General features: G+C 43.6%; 1 protein-coding gene across 3 annotated transcripts in view; it reads left to right on the forward strand.

Annotated features, from left to right (window-relative positions):
• STARD13 (StAR-related lipid transfer (START) domain containing 13) overlaps positions 1-21,515 on the forward strand; it is a 260,701-nt gene extending 239,186 nt beyond the window's left edge. For all 3 annotated transcript variants that reach the window (XM_011946894.1, XM_011946893.1, XM_011946895.1), the window contains exons 8-14: positions 6,140-6,338; positions 11,782-11,992; positions 12,814-12,928; positions 13,807-14,028; positions 14,619-14,836; positions 17,765-17,941; positions 18,969-21,515. In XM_011946894.1, the coding sequence (XP_011802284.1) occupies positions 6,140-6,338; positions 11,782-11,992; positions 12,814-12,928; positions 13,807-14,028; positions 14,619-14,836; positions 17,765-17,941; positions 18,969-19,086 (1,260 nt within the window). In that variant the 3' untranslated portion in view covers positions 19,087-21,515. The remainder of the gene's footprint in view (positions 1-6,139; positions 6,339-11,781; positions 11,993-12,813; positions 12,929-13,806; positions 14,029-14,618; positions 14,837-17,764; positions 17,942-18,968) is intronic.
• Positions 21,516-24,295: the final 2,780 nt, after the last annotated feature.

The raw sequence follows: 24,295 nt of genomic DNA on the forward strand, positions 1-24,295 counted from the left end.
AAATGTAATTAAAATGAATAGAGCCACGCATCTCTTGCGTCAGTCACATGGGAGAATGCATAGGACATCGAAGGGACTTTCACCACAGCCAGTCACCACCTTATAATGCGCCCAGTCCGGGCAGGGCTTCCAGCCGCGGAATGTCCCTCCCTTTCCTTGTCACGTGGTGTGGGAAGCACGCAGAGACCACCCCTCTGGCTCCTGTGAAAAAGGAAGGTGGTAATAGGAAGGAAAAGGGGAGAAATAGAGAAACTAAGGAATCAAAACCTGGCTGTTCCGGAGATTTCAGAGCAAGCAAGAGCTAATAAAAGCGAATCAATCAGAAAAGCGAGGGGAAAGAGTGAAAAGGAAGGAGAGCAACACCAAACAAAATGTTCTTTCTTTGCCAACAGCACCTCCGTGGAATTGAAAAGATTCCAGTCTGCCCAAGGCCTTGAGAACCCAGCCTCAAAGCTGCGGAAGACGAGAACATCCACAAATATCCCCCTTGTACGCCACGTTTTAATAGGAAGCACCACCCCATACTCTCCCAAGGCATTGCCCCGAGTCTCAGGGCGGAGGCGTCCTGCGGCGCGTTGGCCCCTTCTCCCCATGCTCAGCACTCGCCTCGCATATAAGCACTCATTGCAGTTGACCCTGCCCCACAGAGCCTGAAACATTGCCAGCCTTTCGCTTTCCACACTCCCGCGTGCACAGCAGTTTCTACATGATGCAAGCGAGTGTTCATGTTTACCCTTGCAGCTGGCGGTGGGTGAGATGAGGAAGTTTAGCCGTCGATGATGAACCATTTGTATTCAGACATAGTAATGTGTGAGAGGAGCCTTGCTTTGTTGTCTGAGCTTTTATTTCTGCCCTAAATCAACTGTGCACAGGATAGGTTATAGCTATTCCTGATGAATATGAAGTCACTGCAGTGAGAGGCTGAACCTGCAATGCTCAAAATAAGAATCTGCCGCGTACTCTTCTTACGAATCTCTTTCTGAAGAAAACCAACCTTCCTTCATTAGCTGAGCACATTTCTAAAGAAGAGGAAATGGAAGTCCTGATAAACATCATTAAGTCCCAAAAAAGATTAGCATAAACAGGATGCCAAGAGGGAGATTTAATATTATTCAGATGGAATTTGAATTCTAATGCACCACTCATGCTCAGCCTCTCCTCCTAATAGAGCAGTAAGTTTTAAAAGCCTAATCATGCTGGGAAGACCTGGTACTCAGTACAAGTGTCCCTGGCCCCACTGCCTGTTTGTCACTTTGCCTGTTGCCTGCCTCAGATAAAGTAAGCAGTGCTCTGGGGCTATCCAGTGAAATCACCCTTGAGTCCTCACTTTTTTTTTTTTCTTTTTTGAGATAGAGTCTTGCTCTGGCACCCAGGCTGGAGTGCAGTAGCACGATCTCAGCTCACTGCAACTCCACCTCCCGAGTTCAAGTGATTCTCCTGCCTCAGCCTCCCTAGTAGCTGGGATTTACAGGCACGCACCGCCATACCCAACTAATTTTTGTATTTTTAATAGAGATAGGGTTTCACCATATTGGCCAGGCTGGTCTTGAACTCCTGACCTCAGGTGATCCACCCGCCTAGGCCCCCACTAAGTGCTGGGATTACAGGTGTGAGCTACCGTGCCCAGCTGAGTCCTTGCTTTTTCATAGCTAGGTCTTTAGGTGAAAGACAAAAGAGAGAGGACAGGAAAACTAGACCAAGGGGACACTCATCACTCCCCTTTTATCTTCAAAAGGAGCAAGAGATCACATACAGGAGAGATGCTTATACAATGAACTCTGCATTGCTGATGGCCACTCTCCCCTTTCTCAAGAGGGTGGCTGGGCTGAGCTTTAACAGTAGATGACAGCAGGACCTGTTATGCCATTTGTGGGACCAGTGAAAAGAGAAAATGTGGGATCGCTTGTTCATAAATCATTGAGAATTTCAAAACCAAGACAGCAGAGCGTTAAACTAAGTGTGTGAGACTCTGTGTGACAGCCCAGGCTGCCTGCCTATGGGTGACAGACACAAAAGTGAAGGAAAAACATTATGCCCTCCTGGGATCTTTCTCATAACGAAGCCGAGGGAGCTGGGGCTGTTGCCTGCCCATCCACTGTGGTCAGAAGGATGAGCAACAGGGAAGGTATGGTGGCTCACACTTATAATCCCAACATTTTGGGAGGCTGAGGCGGGCAGATCACCTGAGGTCAGGTGTTTGAGACAAGCCTGGCCAACATGGTGAAACACCATCTCTGCTAAAAAATACAAAAAGTAGGCCAGACGTGGCGGCTCACACCTGTAATCATCCCAGTACTTTGGGAGGCCGAGGCGGGTAAATCACCTGAGGTCAAGAGTTCTAGACCAGCCTGGCCAACATGGTAAAACTCTGTCTCTACTAAAAATACAAAAATTAGCCAGGCGTGGTGGTGGGTGCCTATAATCCCAGCTACTCAGGGGACTAGGCAGGAGAATTGCTTGAACCTGGGAAGCAGAGGTTGCAGTAAGCTGAGATCACGCCATTGCACTGCAGCCTGGGGGACAAGAGCGAGACTTCATCTCAAAAAAAAAAAAAAAAAAAGCTGGGTATGGTGCACACCTATAATCCTAGCTACTTGGGAGGCTGTGGCAGGAGAATCACTTGAACCCAGGAGATGGAGATTGTGGTGAGCTGAGATCATGCCACTGCACTCCAGCCCTGGTAGACAGAGTGAGACTCTGTCTCAAAAAAAAAAAAAAAAAAAAAAGAATTTCTTTGGTTCTCCATTTTTTATGGGAAAACTATCTGTTATGAAAAATTCAGATCAAATCCTTGCTTTGGATTTTTTTTTTTTTTTTTTTTTTTTGAGATGGAGTCTGGCTCTGTTGCCAGGCTGGAGTGCAGTGGCGCAATCTCAGCTCACTGCAACCTCTGCCTCCCAGGTTCACAGGAGATTCTCCCACCTCAGCCTCCCGAGTAGCTGGGATTACAGGCACCCACCACCACACCCAGCTAATGTTTATATTTTTAGTGGAGATGGGGTTTCACCATGTTGGCCAGGCTGGTCTCAAACTCCTGACCTCAGACAATCCAACCACCTCGGCCTCCCAAAGTGCTGGGATTACAGGCGTGAGCCACCGTGCTCGGCCAAAACTTTCTGAAGAAGAAATGATTACTGGAAACCACTCATTGCCGTCACTGTGTTTTTCTGTGAGGATGGAGGGGGAAGCTGTTCCTCTGGTTTCAGGATCTCTCTATGCCTTAGAAAGACCATCTTCTACTCACTGTGCCCAGTGGCTTTGCACAGCGACCACTAGAAGCCCCATCCCAAAATGGCTTAAATGACAGGAAATTCATGTTCTCACAAAACACAAATGAAAAGTCAGGAAATAGGCCAGGCATGGTGGCTCACACCTGTAATGCCAGCACTTTGGGAGGCCGAGGTGGGTGAATCACTTGAGGTCAGGAGTTCAAGACCAGCCTGGCCAACGTGGTGAAACCCTGTCTCTACTAAAAAATACAAAAATTAGCTGGGTGTGATGGCGGGCACCCGTAATCCCAGCTACTTAGCAGGCTGAGGCATGAGAATCACTTAAATGTGCCACCGCACTCCAGCCTGGATATCAGAGCCCGACTCCATCTCAAAAAAAAAAAAAAAAAAGTCAGGAAATAGAACAGTTCCGGGGTTAGCTCAATCATCAGTTTATCATCAGTTCATCATTAGCTTTGAAGAGAGATTCTTTCCATCTTTCCCTTTTGCCATCTTCAGCTACTGCAACTGGAATCTGATTTGAGACCACCTTTTCTTTATTAGGTTTCCGAAAGAAAATTTTCCTGCTGTACTTCCAACAAAAATCCACAGAAACCAAAATATATACATATGTCTGTATCTCCCATGTGCCCTAGAAGACAAGGGCAGGGCAGGAAGGTTATTGTCAGAATTTGAGGCAGCACAAATAAATCCCTGACAACCCTCTGGACATCCTAAGATCTCAGTCAGAAGAAGCAGTTCAGAGCCCACAGCTGGAGAGCTCCAGACATGTCTAAAATAATTAAAATAACAATATTTGCTGAAACGAGAAAGAAACTTGGAAACCGAACAATACAAAGATAGCATCTCTGGGATGTGTGTGTGCACGCACAAGAGCGTGTGCCCAGAAACAGCCCGCAAGACATGGTGGACAAAAGAAGAACGTGCCCGACAGTTTAAACAGAAACACTGTCTGCTTTCTTCTTTTTATAGATCCTGATCAATATTTCTCTGCTGTTAAAAAATAGGAATTCTTCTCAAATGGAATAATACCTGCTATATGAGGATAAATATTTGTGAGTCACACTGAAGTATTTACCTTCAGGGCATCTCGATTCTGAGAACTCTCATGCAGCACAGCCAGCCCTGTGGTGTGCAGAGTCCTGGGCCTCCTTCCAAAATCAGAAAAGCAGAAGAAGTAAACAAGTCGGAGATGGCTCTCACCCCAATAATCACTCACCTGACATCTTGAATTTTTTTCTCTTTTGACAGTACATGCTTTCTTTCCATGCCCTTTGATGAAATTTGGAGTCATTGCCAGTTGAAGGAAGATAAATATTTCTAGATTCTTTGTGGCGAGTCATCTAAGTATGGCAAAATTGGGCATTTTCTAGACATTCCAAACTGTAAGAATAAAAAGGAAAGTAATTCATATTTTAAGTGATGATATTATCAGGCTGAATATCCTGATGTGTGGCATTAGAGCAATAAGCCTTGGAATGCAAAGAAATATTACTAAGAATTCTGTTTTTATGGCCACAAAAAGTAGCAGTGTATAATTTCCCCTGTGATCCATTCAGCTGACATATACAAAAACCTGAGTATGCTCTAATGGCTTGGAATCCTTCCCTTGCTGTTACCACAGTTTTAAAAAAATAAGGGCTCCTCTCCATTTGTTGCAGCAATCAGGAAAGCCTTTGTCAGATACCCAAACGTGGGTGGAGGCCGGCCTGGCACACAGAGTGATCAGTAAGATGGCCTATATTAGACATTCCTGCAGGTATAGGGAGGCAGATCAGTGACTGACACTAGTGTCCACTGTCTACCTGACCAGCAACTCAGGAAGGTTCTACCTTGCTTTGCAGAAGTGGGCCAACCCTTGAGCCACTGGGGAATGAGAGCTGTGGAAATTGAGGGTTGAAGCGAATCAACTCCCTATAGGCATTTAAAAAATAGCAGACATGTTCTTTCCCTATAAGCCAGGGCACGCAGAAAAGTTCAGGTCTTTTTTGGATGGAGGCTAAGTCCAGCACAGGAAGTTCCTCTAAAGGGGCTAGAGCTTAACCTGCCCAACCATTGCAGGGTCTTCATTCTTGCCGGGCTCTGCTCTGCCTCAGTCATTCTCATTAGGGCCACTCTGTCCTTGATGCCTTAATGTTCCATTTATTTATCAAGTAAGGGAGGAGTCTGGGCTCTAAGATGAAAAAGGCATGATATGACATTATCTTGAGGTTTGAACAAAAAGCCATGCAGGAATCATTCTCACTAGAGCCATAGCTTATAGCATAAAAACAAACAGGTAGAAAAGTAATGCCAAGAATTCCAAAGAAGAAAAAGTAAATAAATCCCTTAAATCAAAATATGTACTGATATTATTCTGTTTCACAAACATATTCCCCATAAAACTCTCCCCTGCAGGAGCACTGGATATGACTGTTTATCTGGGATTCTTTCATCCACCACCCACATAGTTTTCACCAAACCTCCCATTGACCAAACTTCCTCAAAACCCCCGTGGCAATGTAAACCCTAGAGGGCAGGGAATTTTATCTGCTGTGCTCACTAATGACACCTAGGAACTGTAAGCATGCCAGATTCACAGTGGTTACTTAATCACTACTTGTTGAATAAATGAATAAAATAATAACAACATCTGCAGTGTGATAAGATGTGATAGGTCACAAAGCACATGCACATCTATTTCCTCACTTACTCTCCACAGTAATCCTGTGCAGTGGGGTTTTATTCTCATCTTCATGTTATAGGCGAGGAAGACAGTGTTCAGCTACTGCCTAAAGTAGCTATACTAACAGTTCAGCATGTAGTCATTGGGAGGCAATTCCAGCTCATCCAGTTCCCATCCCATGCTTCCTCCTCCTCCTCACAACCAAGTGTGGCCTGGCTGACACACCCCTATGGCTTCGTTTCAGGTGGGTCTTTTTCGCAAGTCAGGAGTGAAGTCTCGAATCCATGCCCTACGCCAAATGAATGAGAACTTCCCTGAGAACGTCAACTATGAAGACCAGTCTGCTTATGACGTGGCGGATATGGTGAAACAGTTCTTCCGGGACCTCCCTGAGCCCCTTTTCACCAACAAGCTCAGCGAGACCTTCCTCCACATCTATCAGTGTAAGTGGAAATAATGAGATTGGTGTTCTCGTGGGCATCCTTCCACTGTAACGAAAATAATTAATTATACGAATAACACATCAATCCATAAAGATGAATGTAATCCTATTCTCCTCTACAGAAGTAACTTTTGCTCAAAGTTTGATATGGAAATTTTTTTATGCATTTGAAAATATCTTTTTGACATCAAAATATTCCTTCGCAAAAGAGTTTTGTGTACGATCTAAAACAAATTTCCAATACATTTACAAAAATTTAAAATGAAAAGGGACACAATAGAAGTTGTTTTATATATACATATTTATTACAACTTCTTTAATTTTTTAAAAAAGTAAGCATTTCCGGGCCGGGCGCGGTGGCTCAAGCCTGTAATCCCAGCACTTTGGGAGGCCGAGACGGGCAGATCACGAGGTCAGGAGATCGAGGCCATCCTGGCGAACACGGTGAAACCCCGTCTCTACTAAAAAAAAAATTCAAAAAAACTAGCCGGGCGCAGTGGCGGGCGCCTGTAGTCCCAGCTACTCGGGAGGCTGAGGCAGGAGAATGGCGTAAACCTGGGAGGCGGTGCTTGCAGTGAGCCGAGATCCAGCCACTGCACTCCAGCCTGGGTGACAGAGCAAGACTCCATCTCAAAAAAAAAAAAAAAAAAAGTAAGCATTTCTTTGGGATATAGGAAAATCAAAGTGACATGAATTAAAATGACAGGAAATAAAAACAAATGTATTTTAGTACAATGCATCTTCATTGGTGAAAAGTAAGCAAACTTTTCATTAAGCTTAAATGAACTTATTTGTATTTTCACTTGGATTTTTTTTAATGATGTTAAGTTGTCAGCAAAGCCTGTATAATTAAAATAATCCCTGAAAATAACAATTGTTGATTAAGAAGCATATCCTACTATAAGTAGTTGCAATAGGGTTATTAGAAATAAACACGTGGGCTGGGCATGGTGGCTCACACCTGTAATCCCAGCACTTTGGGAGGCCGAGGTGGTTGGATTGTCTGAGGTCAGGAGTTCAAGACCAGCCTGGCCAACATGGTGAAACCACATCTCTACTAAAAGATACAAAAATTAGCTAGGCATGGTGGCCAGTGCCTGAAATCCCAGCTATTTGGGAGGCTGAGGCAGGAGAATTGCTTGAACTCAGGAGGAGGAGGTTGCAGTGAGTGGAGATCGGGCCACTGTACTCCAGCCTGGGTGACAGAGCAAAACTCTGAGGAAAAAAAAAAAGAAGGAAATTAAACACGTGACTCTTTGCTAGATATGACAATGTTAACATTATGAATTATTTTGATGGTCCAGATCCCAATTTATGGGGGAAAAAAAGCCATTTGGCCCATGGGCTTTGAGCTTTGAGTTTTCAGCAAAATGTGCCTGAAATGGACCTTGACATGGACTTGATCCAATCTGAGGAATATCCGTGCTATAGAGAATTCTGTATAAAATGTGTTTAAGAAGTCCATGATACTGCAAACTCAGGAAGGATTATCATCAGAACCACTTGTGAAAACAGATTAAGATGGCAACCCAGTAAGTAAACATTAGTTTTTCAAAAGTAAGTAGGGTAAGTTAAATTAATGATACAAGCTGCTGGAGCCCAGACAGGGAGTTCTTGATGTTGTTGCTGTGAGAGGTTGAACTGCATTTTTCAATTAAGCCTCCCTTATGGTCTGGAAGTATCAGATACGAGTCTTTACATCTAATCAGTTCTTGGGTTAAAGCTGACACTAGTCTAAGGCTAAAGCCACATTACTTGAAAGAAATAAATGTCTTCGGCCCTTTCTGAGTCACAAGCAAGAAGCCAGATCAAAGCAGGCTTTATTTTAGCGAAGCAAACATTTACAGAGTGTGGCTTCTGTCCCGGGCACCGTGCTGAGCATGGCAGAGCATATGGATGGATGAGACTCACTCTCTGATCTTAAGGATCTTACAATAAGGCAGATGAGGCATGAACATGAATAACTCCAACACTACAAAGTTGGAGAAGTTCCATAGAAAGGTTACAGAAAAGTCCAAGGAGAGAGAGATGAAGAATGAGGGCTTCACGGAGGAAGTCACAACTAAAGGCTGAGATATGTGAGGAACACGTTTCGGGTACCTGCTCTGCAGATAGCATAAACTGATGTCAGGAGAGCCCAGGGTATTCATCTGGCTTGCATGTATGGCAAACGTACAGAGTGACACCAAATGACACTGAAAACAACACTGGGGCCATAAAGGAAGGATATTGAACATTAGGGCAGGGAGTGTATGCTTGATTCATTAAGCATTGGGGAACCGTCAGGTGTTGTTGAGGGATTTATTTTCTAGACATTCCAAACTTTAAGAATAAAAAAGAGTGTAATTCATATTACTTTACACTTACAATGTTCTCAGCTGTAAAGACGGAACCAAATATCCAACAAACAGTCGTTTAAACAGTAAGTACATTTTATTATCTCCCATAATTCCAGAGTTGGATATCCCACAGCTCAGTGATGCCAGGGCTAAAGTCAGCCTCTCTTGACTTTCCCTTTAAGGTCACAGTATAATTGTCACAACTTATAATTATCACGTCTTCACAAAATCACATTCCAAGGCAAGAAGAGAGTGACTGCACTTCTCCTTGGCCATGTATCTCTTTTTATCAAGGACATACATCTTACAGAAGCTCTTAGCATTTCTCTTGGTCCCCTCAGGCAGAAGTGGTTTACTTCTTAAACCAAACACTGAAAAGAAGACCTGGGTTACCAGTTTTGGTTTAGGGCAGGTTTGGGTCTGAAGGAGGGACCCATTTCCCTGAGTATATTGCAGCTCACACCTGAGCAGAATATGTGCTTTCTTAATGAGGAAGAAGGGAAGAATGGGTATTGAGTTGAGTCAGTGGCCAGCCTGGTATCTGCCACAGGGAGAAAGTCCATCAGCACCATGTCATTGACCCAGGAATCTGGAAGTGATGTACAAGAGGCACTGAACTGGACAAGCATGGAGGCTCAGGGAGTCAGCATACTAATCAAGGTTCTGAATTACCTGCAGGGACTTCCAGCAGTGAGACTGAAGAGAAGACATTCCATGCATAGACCCTAAAGTCAAAGTGTCCAAACTGCTACTGTGTCAGAGAGGAATGGTTCCTCCTCCAGTCCTCCAGAGAAGTTCTGTTTTCAGCTATGCCACTTCTTGGGCTTTTGTCAAATGATGACTGACATTGGAGTGTTCGATGGGTAATGAAAATATTTGAGTCCTACCCATCTGGAGGAGGGAGAAGGATGGAGGAGTCAAAGACAACCATCAGGCTTTAAGGCCTCATGATTGAAAGAATGTGGAAATTGGACAGCAGAAGGATTCAGAATCCACAGGATTCTGAATTTGACGTGCCAGGATCTCCCATATGATTGCAAATTATCCACACTTAAAAATTCAAACCTAGAATCATCCCCTTAGAACCAGGAAAGGGGCAGGACCCTCAGCAGCGTGGTATGTAACAGAAAGCTAAAAGAGCATAGGATCTAAAACAAATGCTGAATTTAGGTATTTCAAGTATTTTTAGTAAATAATAATAATAATAATAGACAGGAAGTATTTTCGGAGGGATAAAAGAACAAGTGAATAGGAAGGAAACTGAAACAGCATATAGAGATGTCAGGCGACTCTTCAAAAATGAAGGCTGGGAAATCAACGTTTGCATGGAAAAGAAGCTTAGTAATCTAAAGTTAAACAATATATACACACTGGACACCTTACCTAGAGCAGCATATTTAAAACAATTCAGCAGCTCAAGCAGAATTTGTAACACCTTTCACAAGCTTGAGATCATTAGTACCATCTGTTTCTGCTCCACCCCAAGCGACAGTAAGAAAATGGGTTTGCTATAATTTTAACAAAAGGGCTCTTCTCTGTGCACCCCAGGTAGATCTTGTGCCAGTACACAATGGACATGCTGGGAGGAGTGGGGACAGGTTTCAGACCGCTGAAGGCATGCTCAGGCTTTTCCAGGAACTTGGATTTGCTAATCAGGGCCAGAGTGTGGTCAGCCCTGGAATGTGACATCACGCCTCTGGCATGGGAATGCAGGCAAATCCAGCATCCATAGCCCCCTAGGACCACAGAGCCTGGGGCCAGCCAGGAACCCCAGAGAAGGTCACACCTCAGCCCTTCTAGAACAGCCAGCTCCGAGTTTGTTTTTATCATGCGCTCCTGCCAGTAGCAAATATCTGAATGTGTATTTATGTTTAGTAATATAAATACACTAGATATACCATAATGTACTATGCACATTATAAAGCACCCCCGATCAGTATTTTTAATGGGTAAGAGAAAAGATAAACACACGTGGGAGTGCTGATGATTTCTTCTCACACCTCAAGAGACTGTTAGGAGCACACCTCCCCACCCCTTGAGAGTGCAGACACCCTAGTGTGGAGGCCCCTATACCAGAACATGGCATTTTAAGAAAGACAACAGTGTCGACAGAAGCAAGCTCATGACAATGTCTTTCCCAGTGAGAAGACTAAACTGATCACTAAATAAACACAGCCACGGGTGGGAGCAGCAAAAGGCAGCACCTATCACTCATTTGGTGTGGTTTTCCACTTAGATCACCTCATATTGTTGGAACCAATTCCCTGGTAAGCCTGCATAACCAGCAACCACCACCATGAGGACCACCCTCAAGGGTGATGGGACTGAGAAGGGCCAGACATCCCCCATCACTTTAGGCAGCCTGGTTTTTCTTCTCCAAGCACAGCCTCAATTTCCATAAACCCCAAGACTGTGGAACAGGTGAGGCTGGGTCTCCACATGAAGTCAATAGCAGGCATCCTGCAAAGCAAGCCCTGGGAGATTTGTAGAAAAAAGGAGGATTGTCAGGCTTCCCTTCCAGAAGCTGGCCCTCTAGGAATGAGGTCAGAGGTCCCAGCAGCTCAACACCACTCCCGGTGAATTGTGCGGCACTGGCATCATGGCCCGGCTGGCAGAGGTGGAGTAAGGCAAGGCAAGGCTACTGTTCCCTAACCCAGTGGTTTTCAATCAATGTCCCACGGAGCCCTGGGCATCCTGAAAGGGGCTTCCCAAACTGTTTGTTAGGGAGGATGGGCAAGAGGGATGCCAGGTTGACAGAGTCCTAATCACCAACTTCACCCAGAAGCCTTCTGAAAGCAGGTGAGTGGGTTGATTGTTCAGAATACAGAAAGCCAGGATGGTGGTGCCCGTTTCTAAACCCTGCTTGGCCATTGAGACTGCGGGATCCAGAGTTCAGTTGCAAGAGTTGGGACTCAGCTCTACCTCCCATGAGCTGCAAGGCCTCAGCAATTACTGACTTCTTTGTGCCTTTCCTGCTGTTTTGGTTGTTGTTGGTGATGACTCTGGGTGCATGTTTGCACCAGGAAGGTGGAGCTTACACAATGCCTCCCAGCTGGCTCTTTCTGTGTCTGCTCCTCCAATGACCTGGCATCCACTTTTCCTCAGATGTCTCCAAAGAACAGCGGCTGCAGGCTGTGCAGGCTGCCATCCTGCTACTGGCCGATGAGAACAGGGAGGTCCTGCAGACGCTCTTGTGTTTCCTGAATGACGTCGTCAACTTGGTGGAAGAGAATCAGATGACGCCCATGAACCTGGCAGTGTGTCTGGCCCCCTCCCTCTTTCATCTTAATTTACTGAAGAAAGAAAGCTCTCCACGGTGGGTTTTTTTCTCAGTAACAACAGTAATCCCAAAGCAGGTATTCCCACATTTTGTAAGACTGGATGGATGGATGGATGGATGGATAAATGGATAGATATGAATGGATATATTGATAGAGAGACAGATTATAGATAGGTAGGTAGATAGATTGACGATAGATTGATTGATAGATGGTACATAGATAATAGATGACAGCTATATAGGTAGATGATAAATAAATGATAGATGATAAAGAGAGGATTGATAGGTACATAATAGAGAGAGATAGATAATAGATTATAGATAGATAAAACATGTCTCCATGCTACATTTCAACTTCAGGATTTGTCAACACTCTTTTCATAATCAGAAAATCTTGTGAGGCACCCTAATTCACGGGGCTCAGATTCATAGAATTATTGAGCTAGCATTGAAGAATGCCAGTTGTGATCCAGAAAGCTTGAGTTTTGTGTTGTCTGTGTGAGTGAGGAGAAAAATAAACACAAAGTAGTATTTTACAATCTTTAGAAGGCTATATTTAAGACCAAAGCACAGGAGCTTGCAGTTAAGGGGCTTCAAAGTTTGGAAAAATAGATTAATTTCATCCCCCACTGTTCTTCCTGCCCTTTTAGTTTTCCAAGATTTTTCCTTGTGAACTGTCAGACTGTTAGCCTGATTCAGAATATCTAAGATATGTGATCATTGTTTTTATTTGGAAACACAAAAGCCTGGGATCTGGATAGCATCTGGGTATAAACAGAAAACAAAAGGGATGAGTTTGGTATTGTGACAAGCTATTTGGTGTGGGATCTGCTTAGCACACTCACATTCAATTACAGAGTCATACAGAAGAAATATGCCACCGGGAAGCCAGATCAAAAGGACCTCAACGAGAATCTGGCAGCAGCTCAGGGGCTCGCACACATGATCATGGAATGCGACAGACTTTTTGAGGTGAGCAAAAGGCTCAAACCTCCGCCTCCCCAGTCGCTTTTGGAACTAGATAAGACACTTGGGATTGTTGCTACATTTATGGTTTCTATCTGTTTGTTCCTGATTTTATAATGACATTAGTATATGCTATAGCTCTGGTGTTTGCTTCCAAGAAAGCTGAGGAGCTAGCTATACAATTGAGGCTTTGATCAAGAACTCATACCCATGGTATGAAGACCTGATGGTTTTCATGCAAACAGTTGCATCACCTGCCATTGTCAGGTCCAAGGCCAGTCAGCCAATTATGTTCTATTTGATTTTACCTTGGGACTTGATTAGGTTAAACATCTGTGTGAGTGTGTGTGTAATACTGAGGGATCTTTGTTGCTAAGAACCAATGACAGCTTATGAATACAGCCACAGATATGTAAAAGAAGTAAGTGAACCAGACTTGTGGCATACTTTTGCGATAGAATTGGCATTTGTCAATGGGAAAAGTGTGCTAAAAAAGTAAAGCTGTTCCCAAGTCCTGTTTGATGTTTCCCTTCACAAGTCTATCTGTTTTAAGTCTTATTCACGGTGGGTAAAGTTGTCTGAGCCCACATTTTGCCAAACTGAATAAAAAGACATTAAAGGTAAAATAAAAGGGAAATGGAAAGAATAAAGGGGAAGTCATTGCAGTGTTTTAAATAATAAATACAGCCTCAGAAACATATTTGTATTTCCTGACTTTAGGAAGGCCCCTCCCGTCCTTGGCAGTGATCTTAGAAAAACATCTCCGGCCGTGTGGCCCTCGGCCCGTGGCTCAGAGCCGGGTTGTGGGTGAAATGGCTTTGCTTTCTGAGTCTCAGCATTTCTTTGGCTCAGTGTGTTGCCCTTTCGTGCATCCGTTGGTCTAGGTTCCACACGAGTTGGTGGCCCAGTCTCGTAACTCGTATGTGGAGGCTGAGATCCACGTGCCAACCCTGGAAGAATTGGGGACGCAGCTGGAGGAGAGCGGGGCAACTTTCCACAGTTACCTGAATCATCTCATCCAGGGCCTCCAGAAAGAAGCCAAGGAGAAGTTCAAGGGATGGGTCACGTGCTCCAGCACAGACAATACAGATCTTGCTTTCAGAAAGGTAATCTCAGAGGATGGAAAAAGATCAGCCCCAGAAAGCCACAGCTAACAATCAGACGTTTGGTTTTGCATTGAAAACAGCTGCTGTGTCCACAGGGCTGGGCACACACATGGACCGTTAAGGCACGTGAACCATTCAAAGACTCAGTCCAGAGATCTGTTGCGTATAATCAGAGAGTAAACCATGGAGCCAGACAGCTGGATCCCGGTCCTGGCTCTACCCCTTAGCTTGTCATGTTGGGCACGTCACACACCTCTCTGTGCCTCAGCTTTCCCATCTGTAAAATGGACATTGTAAGAGTACCACTGTCAGAGGAAGGCTGATTTAAAAACCAAATGGCTTAGAATAGTGCCTGGCACACAGTAACCACCGGGCGTGTTGGTGATTATTATTTTTATCATCATTATTCTTTTAAGCTTAAGGACTAAAACGTTAAACCTGAGGTATGTAGCATCACTCTCAATTTACATAATCAGTGATGGTTTTTGAACTCCCAGCAACGTATGACAGAAAAACTAAAAGCCCAAACAAAAAATGTTGGACCCATTTCCCAAACAGCCTCTTCAGCTTCTGACGTTGTCTTTCCCAAGGTGGGCGACGGGAACCCGCTGAAGCTGTGGAAGGCTTCTGTGGAGGTGGAAGCGCCCCCTTCGGTGGTCCTGAACCGCGTGCTGAGAGAGCGCCACCTGTGGGACGAGGACTTTGTGCAGTGGAAGGTTGTGGAGACTCTAGACAGGCAAACAGAGATCTACCAGTACGTGCTGAACAGCATGGCCCCCCATCCTTCCAGAGACTTCGTGGTTCTCAGGTGAGCCTGACTCTAGAGTTTATGATGTTCTGTTCCAAAGGCAGGACACGAGCTGTAGATGTGAGCACTTCCGGGTATCTCCCACCAAAGTCCAGCCTCCATTGGGAAAACTAAGCTGGCTCTTGTTTCCCTCAGTGACATCTGAGTTTTCTGTGTTAATGCCTGACTTCCTGTGTCTGTTCACCCAGCCTACAGCTCTGCCTGGGCTCTCTGATTGCCCCTCTCCTTGTGGAGCACACAGTTTATTAGGCCATAAATATTATTCATTTCCTCAGAGCAGACGGCCCAGAAAAGCTGCTGTTTGTCCAGTTGCACTTTCTGCCAAATTATGCAAATGGATCTGACTGGCTTTTCTTCTGATTTTGTTTTTCTCCCCTGGGAAAGTGTGTGTAACTCTCAAGGCTGGGGTAGGCATGACTTCAGAGCTCATCTGGATAACTTCAGATGCTCATAGCTAGTTACCAGGCTCAGAAACCTTGGCACTGCCCTGGAGGTCCAGAAAAGTCTTGCGGATTTGGTGTCTGCCAAGGAAATATTGCTTCTGATTGAGGTAAGGGTTGAGTTCCAGACCCCTGCTCTCGGAGTTTGGAAGGGGATGCTCAACCAATCATAGAAAGTTTGCACAGTAGAGATGCAGCTTTGCATCAGCCAGAACAGAAATTGAGGGTACTAAAGAACCCGAGTAAAAGGTAATTAGATCAATATATCCTTTTTTATTGAAAATCTTGGCAAACTCTGTCTCATGTCACACATCAGCAATGTAAAAAGAACCTATTGTGAAACTCCCAAATGTATATTTAAAACACTTTATGAAACCAGTTTTGATGGCAAACTAAAGGTTACTTTTCACATGAGCTCTTTATGACTTTGGAATTGGCCCTTGGAACCTTGACTTTTAAAGGTCAGTTTTCCCCAAATATATGTATTTATCTCTGCTTCCTTGGGATCCTGGTGGAGAATGCTGGCAGTTTATAAGGGTGGCATATTACCAAAGTTATTAGGACATGAGTCATCTGGTGGAATTAAACTTCATGCTTTCACTCCACAAGTGGAAAGCTGAATAGCTGTTTCAGGATGGCTGCCATAGGAATGGGGCCATGCCATAGCGTGCCTCCTCCCTCCCTCCAGAGGAGGCTGAGGGCCTGAGTCTGTGTGTGGAACCTCCCTCCTTCCATCCATCCAGCAACCGCACCAGCCTGCTATTTATCAGTGCTTTGTTCCATCACGACCACGTGCCAGGCACTGATAGGCTCTGGGTATGCCAAGTGAAGGCAGGAGACCACTCTCCTGCTCTCTCGGGGTTTGTATTTCACTGGGGAAAGGCCATAAAAACTAAGAAAGGGAGATGGGCTTACTTATCCTGGCAGGTATGAGATAGGGAGATAGTAAGGGATGGAATTTTCATGAGAATGGTCAGGGCGGGGTCTCGCTGCACTGATTTTTATCCAAGACTTGAAGAAGTGGAGTGGACCGTGAGGCCCTGAAGGAGAAGAGATGCAGTCCTCCACGGGCTAGCAGTGAACCAGATCTGGTTCCTAACAACAGGAATTCCTTATGTGTAGGATACAAGGAGGTGGAAAGTGACAAGTGTGGTGAGGAGGCACAGGGCTGAGATGCCTCCTGTCTTCAGAGCATCTACCAGTCTAGTCTAGCACGTATGAGGCTGATCACCTTTCAGGATTGCCGCATTTGTCTCTCATGTCACACCCATTGCCAGCTCCTTGGGAGCTTCCGCTGAGAGATGCTGGAGATTCTCCCATTTATTCTGACAAACCTCGACAACTTTCAGTCGTCACGATTTATCACATCGTCGTTCATGAAAAGAGTAGTCACAGCATGGAAGTCGCTGAGCATTTGTGTGGGGCTTGGTTATTCCCAAGCTCTTGTCAAGCACATATCACCATTTCTCTTCCTGGTGTAGGAGGACAGGGTGAAATCATGGAGGAGATAGCTTAGTAAGGGAATAGAATTTGTGGAGTAAACCATGGGAATTCTAATAAAACGATCTATTATTATAGATCTCTGGGGTAGAAAGGTAAGTTAGAGGTTGTTACACAGATGATCGCATAGCTCCTGACTCCCATTCACAACCCTTTTTCAAGGGGCAGCCACCTCTGCTTGAATAGCTCCAGGAACAGGGAACTCACTGCCTCCCAGGGCAGCCCATTTCATTTCTGAACAGTGCACATTGTTAGACAGTGCTTCTCTCCTGCACAGAAATGTGCCTTTCTATCTCTGCCTTCTGGAGTCAAATCAACCATATTCACTTCTTCTCCCACTCAAGAGCCACTCAAGTATATGAAGACAATAAGTAGGCCCACATATGTTTCCTTTCCTTCAAGCTAAGCGTACCAGTTCACTTCTCCTTGAGCATCCCCTCCTCCAGGAAGCCTTCTCCATGTTCCTCCCGCCGCCCCCTCCGTGTGATCCCAGAGCCCTCCGTGCATAACCTTATCAGTGCATTCACCTCGGTGCTTTTAGAATTCTGTTTAGAGTGTCAGTTTTTCCTCCTGGACCGTGTCTATCTTTATGTGCTTGGTGTCTTCTCAGAGCCTGGCATATCTAGGTGCTTAATTGATGTCTGCTGAATGAATCGAATGGGTGAGTTCTAATTCCTAAACTGTAAAACCACCTCTTCGAGAATGGGTAGGAGCCTCCACAGCCGAGCAGAGCTGGGAGTTCCAAATGCAGATCTGAAAGCTGCAAGACCGTTTCTGGCCTCAAAGTCCCACACTGAGATCCTTGCTTTGAAATTCTCTGTATAAACTTTACACAAGCTTATGAAAGCCATTAGCTTAATCCAAGTCACTAGCATGGGAATCTGAGCCCAGGTTGTTGGCAGGAAAATATAAACACAAACCTTAGCTCTGTGTTCAGGTTCTTCTTCCTCCCTCCGTCATGACTGATGTGTGGATTGTTTTGCTACAGGACCTGGAAGACTGATTTGCCCAAAGGAATGTGTACCCTGGTGTCCCTCTCTGTGGAGCATGAGGAAGCCCAGCTCCTGGGTGGCGTGCGAGCAGTGGTGATGGACTCTCAGTACTTGATAGAACCGTGTGGCTCTGGCAAGTCGAGACTGACTCACATCTGCAGGACAGACCTGAAGTAAGTGCTGACCCCCTAATGGCAGGCTCAGATCTTGGGAGTCTCAGCTTGTACAGCACATGATGTCACCTTGATTTCTTATTTCACGGTATTTGTTTCCTCATTGCCATTAGCGCGCTTTCCTAGGTGGCTACGTATGCCTCCCCTCTGTCTTTCCCCCTTTCCTGAAATTCTGCAGCTCTTTGCCTTTCTTTATTTTCTGTTTTATGCCCACTTATATTTCTGTCTTTCTCTCATGAAACACACACCAGCAACAGAGCCTGACACATAGTAGATACTCAGTAAATCAGAGTTCCCTTCTCTTGTGTTTCTTTTTGAGACAAGGTCTCGTTGTGTCGCCCAGGCTGGAGTGCAATGGCACCATCAGGGCTCACTGCAACCTCCACCTCCTGGGCTCACATGATCCTCCCTCTTCAGCCTCCCCAGTAGCTGCAACTACAGCTGCCCACCACCACACTCAGCTAATTCTTATGTTTTTGTAGAGACAGGGCCTCGCCATGTTGGCCAGGCTGGTCTCGAACTCCCAACCTCAGGTGATTTGTCCACCTCAGCCTCCCAAAGTGCTGGGACTACAGATATGAGCCACCATGCCCGACCGTGTATTTCTTTTATGTCTGCCCCCTTTTGCTGCTCCCTCTGGTAGTTCTTTGAGAAGAAAATAACTTAAATCCAACCCCTTCAAGGCATTCATAGTGCTAAACCCAGTTCTTGGTCTGGGTAGACAAAACGGAGTTTTCACAGTAAATTCTGGATTTCATCTGAATCTTTTCATTTTACCCTGAGGGGTTGGTATCATTTGAAAGCACCTGATGAGTACTGAAATGAGAGCATGAATACTTAGCAGCCAGGACGTTTTCAAGGCCCCTGATGGCAGAATGAGGTCCTGAGCCCCTTGAAGCAGCAGCCCGAACTGTCTGCAGGTACACTGGTCATCGGGGCCCAAGGGCAGCCCTGTCCACCATGACTAATTGCTGTGATTTGAGAAAAAAAACCTTTCCCACTTCCTTTCTGATTTCTTTCCCCACAGAGGTCACTCCCCAGAATGGTACAGCAAAGGCTTTGGACATCTGTGTGCGGCAGAAGTTGCCAGGATTAGAAACTCTTTCCAGCCCCTCATTGCTGAGGGCCCAGAAACTAAAATCTGAGTTTTCCCCAGTGTGACATCAAACTCAGGGAAGAGGAAACTAAAGTAACGCGTATGGCAGAGAGTGTGCACGTGAGAAAGCGAGAGAAAGAGGAACTGACGGACGTGGTTAATGCCTAAAAATGGAAACGTTAAGAAGTTGGAATGTTGGAGATGCAAGAATTTCCAAGAACTTTCTTAGCCTTCCTGGAGATGGCTACATCCCTACTAATATAATTTTAAAATGAGAACATTTATCTATATTACTTAAAATTAAATGGATTATTCCTTGTGCATTGCCTAATTTGCTATTTAAAGGCTTCTAAGAAGCGTATATACTTAACTGTAAATAAATGTATGTATAGCATATGTACATATGTATGTATATCTCCATCTTTACTGTATATATGTAAAATACCAATTTTATATAGAATTGTGTGTTTTGAAAAGGACGCTGTCTGACTCAGTGAGTCCCTTCCTCACAGAGTTCTTTCCAAGTGGCTCTGGGCCCCATCTCTCCACTGTCCTGTAAGCTGTGCAGAACCTGCTGCTACCACCAAGGTGTGAACATGCCCTGATGCCTAACCAAAGATTAGTTAACCAAAGGAAAATAACGTTAAAGGAGACTTATGTGTCGTTTGGTTTCTGTTATTCAAAAACTGAGAGTGGAGTTCTGGGATAAAGCAGGGAAAGAATAATTACTCCTCCTTAAAGCAAAGTGGAGGGTGAGAAGTCATTACCAAACTTAAGGCTAGATGAGGAGTTGCCACTGGGCCCAGTAAGATGGAATTTCCGTGAGATATGGACCACCGGAGTCAGTGCGAGTGACTGAAACAGAATCGAGACCTCTCACTCCCATGCCCACCACTACAGACCCCAAGTCGAGATGAATATCATAGCCTTTACTTATTCACAGCCAAAGGGAGCCCCTGTGTTGTCTCAAGTTTTTATAAATACATTTCATAATGTTGTTAAATGTCGATCTATTTGACCAGTGGCCTATTTGGTCACAATTAATTGGTGTTTCCTTACTGCACTGAATTCAACTTCAGACACCACACAAAGGGAGATGGTGACCATTCCGTTCAAACTCTGGACCATTACAGCTTCAGGGAATTCATTTTTGCTATGTGTAGGATACTCTTAAAATGGAATTCATTAACCTTTTACAATCTGAAAGACAGGGTTTTTAACTAACATAAGACCAAAACTATGTTCTTTGATTAGTTTTAGAAAATATAGTCGGGTTTATTAATTCTTCTGTGTTTCTTCATTAGCCAGTCCAAGCTACCTATGCATTTGACCCAACCTTATTTATTATTGTACAGACTAAGCAAATTGACTCCCTTTAGCCAACTGCTAATGGATCGAATGTGCTTTTTATTGTAATTCAACAGCAATGGAGAGAAAGATAACTTATTGTGTGTTTGATATCAGGGAGAGAGATTTTCTTTTGTCATTCATAATAGAGATTGATATGATTTAGCAACGGTGTTGGAGAAAAAAAGAAAAGCAAATGAGCGTTTTCAGGTTTTTTGTATTATATGCATTTATATAATGTTTCTGTTATCAGCAATGTGCAATTATTTTATTGAGAGGAATAAAAAAGCTTTCTATGAGTTTGGTATGGTGCAAGGAAAATCATACAGTTTGAATTATGACCTAGAAATTTTTCATTCTCATGTCTACCTAAGAAGGTAGCAGCAAATCCCTAATTTTCCTTTTGAGCAATGCTTTGTGAGCAAAACAAAGTCCCTTCTGCCATAACATCTTTAACCATATATGCCAGATTACTTTGTATGCATCAGCAAGATCGCTAGTGAAGTTTAGTCTAGCTAAACACCGGTCCTGCTCCTGAGATGGGATCCTACGTGTTTGCAAAACATGATAGGCACACGAGAGTGAGTGGCTTTGTATCGCCCAGAGGGGTGCTGGTCCAGATTTCACATGCACATGAATGGCCTGGGAATCTTGTGAAACTGCAGGCTCTGCTCCAGGAAATCTGGGCTGGGCCTGAGATTCTGCGTTTCTAAGGAGTCTCAGGGATGCCTATGCTGCTGGCCTAAAATCACACTCAGAAACGGGGACCTAGAAGATCCGTAAAACAATAAAAACAAATGTGATTGTATTTCTGACTCTCCCTCTCTTCGAATCATCTGACTTTTTTGTTTTTGTGCACATAGTAGTCATTTCACCGCTACATAACAACACGGTGCATCTTTGTTAAAAAAGGAAAAGGGAAAAAAAGGAGAAAAAACGATGCATCAAGCTTGTTTGTCAAATACCACAGTATTGTATTCATTGTTATCTTGCCAATGGAAATAAAGTATGCTATTGCATTTAAATATTATATTTATACCTCATGTATATTTTTACCTCAATTGTTGGTATCAGTCATCAATTGTAAATAAATAATTGCCAAAGCAAATAAATTTATATATATTAAATATTTCCTATTTTCTATAAAATAGATGTTGATTTTCATGCTTCATCTTTAAATGGAAAACTTGCTTCATGAGGGAGATTTCTCCCAAGATAGCCTGCCATGACTTTGACTCCTTGGTACTGTCTGTAGTCAATACTGTCTTCAGATACAAGGAAGTTGTTGTTATTATCAGGCTGGGTGCCTTAATCTGGGTCTAAGGGATTAAAGTGATGAGTGGGGTTTTTTTTTCTTAAATTTAATTGTCCTTAAATCTGGAAGTTATAAAGACACATTCATAGTATTTTTATCAAAGGTTTAGTAAACTCTTTAGCTACATTTTATTTTTGTTAAGTGAACAAGAAATCAAGATTTGATGAAATGACTTACAGCTGCACTACTAGACCATGAAAAGTAGCCACAAACGACTCTGAATCTCTTCCCTTCTACCCTTGAAATCTGAGCTTCACTTCTAAATATCAGCAGAGAGAGCCCTTAAGAAAGCAGAGGCTCTCAAACATTCTCAGGCACAGGCTTCCAAAGCCACAGAAGCCCAGAAGACCGTATGCCCCTACAAAAGTTGTCCCAACTCTGCTCTCTCCTTATCTCATGTACTTTCCCCTGTCACTTGCAAGTTTTGCTTCACAGTAGGCAAAGGGGGAATTCAATGGCGCTCTTTCTCTTCTACATGAAAGTAAAGAATGTGATGGCCATTCTAGCAGCCGCAGGCTACAGATGTCCTGAGAATATGGATCATATGAATTCAAAGGTGATTCCTGCCAATTACCCTGATCGCATCACTATATATGTATCAAAACATGCAATGACTATGTACCCCACAAATATGTACAATTATTTGTCAACTAAAAAAAATATGAAAAGAAAAAGTTTTTTTACATTATTCCAAACACTCTTCATGAAATTCTTAGACATAAAACTGTTCCACCTGTGTCTTTCGATATTTGGTTACAGAAAAACTGGCCATATGGTTCCTTCTCAGGAAGATAAATGTAAAGGCATAAAACAGACCCCAACCAAATGGAGTGTCACATTCTGACACAAAGGCAAAATCAATGTGTGCTGACTGCACAAGGAGTGAATAAACACCTGACCTTGCAACATTGGAATGCTGCAAAGTCATGAAGTTTAAACAACTGATGAAGTACAATTTTTGACATTCCACAGGCAGACTATATCCTTTGTAGGTTTTCTTAAAGACAGTGTTTACCTTCATTCTAACAATCCCACTCATCAGCCTCCTAGATGTCACCTAGCTTACATCTTTCGGATGCACAGCTGAGGCTCAAAATTCCCAGTAAGATTGTATCTCTGCAGAAAACTTGCTTGCATAAGACTTTCATTCACTTAGCACACATTTATTCAACAGTGAATAGGAGTGGAACACAAGTAGGCAGAGGTGTTAATACAAAGAAGACATAATGTGGAGCAGAAACTGTGATATACAGTCAATTTTCATTGTTTGTGGTAGTTCCTTTCTGTAAAGTTGTTGTGAACACTGAATTAGTGAATACTGAACCATTGCTCCTAGGAGAAATACACGGTTAGGTTCCTGTGAGCCTCAGGTCACAACATTTTCATCAACCCATCACTACGTAACCTTGTTTTATTGTGTTTCTGTTTAAGACACCTAATTTAATATATATTTCTTACAAGTTAGTCATCTGCACTATTTCTTTATAATAAAACCTTAGCAGAGAAGGATTTAACATTTCCCCAATGCTGGGTAACATAACTGTAAATTTCTTGGGCTTTCAACCTCTCAACAGTGCTCTTTTTACTACACTTTAAAAATCAGTTGTCATTTTACGAATCCACAAATTTAGCTGTTTTTCCGTCTTTTCCATAGCTTCTTCAAGAACTACAAATGTCACTTCAGCACTTTCCAGAACAGCCTCATGTACATACTGGTGTATGTACTTCCTTTTCTGGATGTACTATACTGTTGATTTATTAACATTGAACTCACACCAATAGCCCTGTAACTCAAGCATGAACGAAGCTCATCTAACACACATATTTTCTCCATGAGGCATACCCCCAGTCTTCTTGTACTTAAGAACATTAGACAGCACTTTACTGCAACATCTGGGGGCCATTTGAAAGTGAAATTACCACCCAAAAGCACAAAAATTTGAAAAAAAAAAAAACAGGCAATTAATAGACTATACAAAGGGCATGTTTATAGTATGTTAGCCGAAACAAGAAGGGAGTGAGCACACTGACCTCAGTTGGGAATGTGCATCACATCAGTGACTCCCATTTGTTACACTCTGAAAATGTCCAAAAATCACCATGAAATCACTGCAAGTATTTATCCGAGGGTTACAAATAAATGTTAGTGAGTAGATGAATTCACAAATGTAGAATCCACAGACGATGAGAAGGGTCTATACATACAACACCCAGTGACAAGTTTCTGTGAATTCTACAAGAGCCCAGGGGAGTCAAAGGACAGAATGTCTCACCTGAGCTGGAAGAGCTTGAACTTTATCTGTTGAGCAAGCTAGAGCCAAGAGGCCAAGAAGTGAACTCGCACTGGTTTTGCTGAAAGAGATTTAAAATGGACTTGGAGTCCATTAAAACAGACTTGGAGTATTAACAGTAAAACAGACTTGGACTTAAGACAGACCTGGAGCATTACTAGGCATGGGAGCAGGTTTGTAAAGTTACACCCGTCTTTGCCAGTATTCTTCACCCCTTTTGTTTCCACATTAGATGTATTAGAGGTGTCTCACCACCTGCCCTTCCTGAGCTGAAACTAATCCATGATCGCTTGCCTTTCTTTTCA

The sequence above is a fragment of the Colobus angolensis genome, unplaced genomic scaffold, assembly GCF_000951035.1.
Source record: "Colobus angolensis palliatus isolate OR3802 unplaced genomic scaffold, Cang.pa_1.0 Scaffold255, whole genome shotgun sequence".
Lineage (NCBI taxonomy): Eukaryota > Metazoa > Chordata > Mammalia > Primates > Cercopithecidae > Colobus > Colobus angolensis.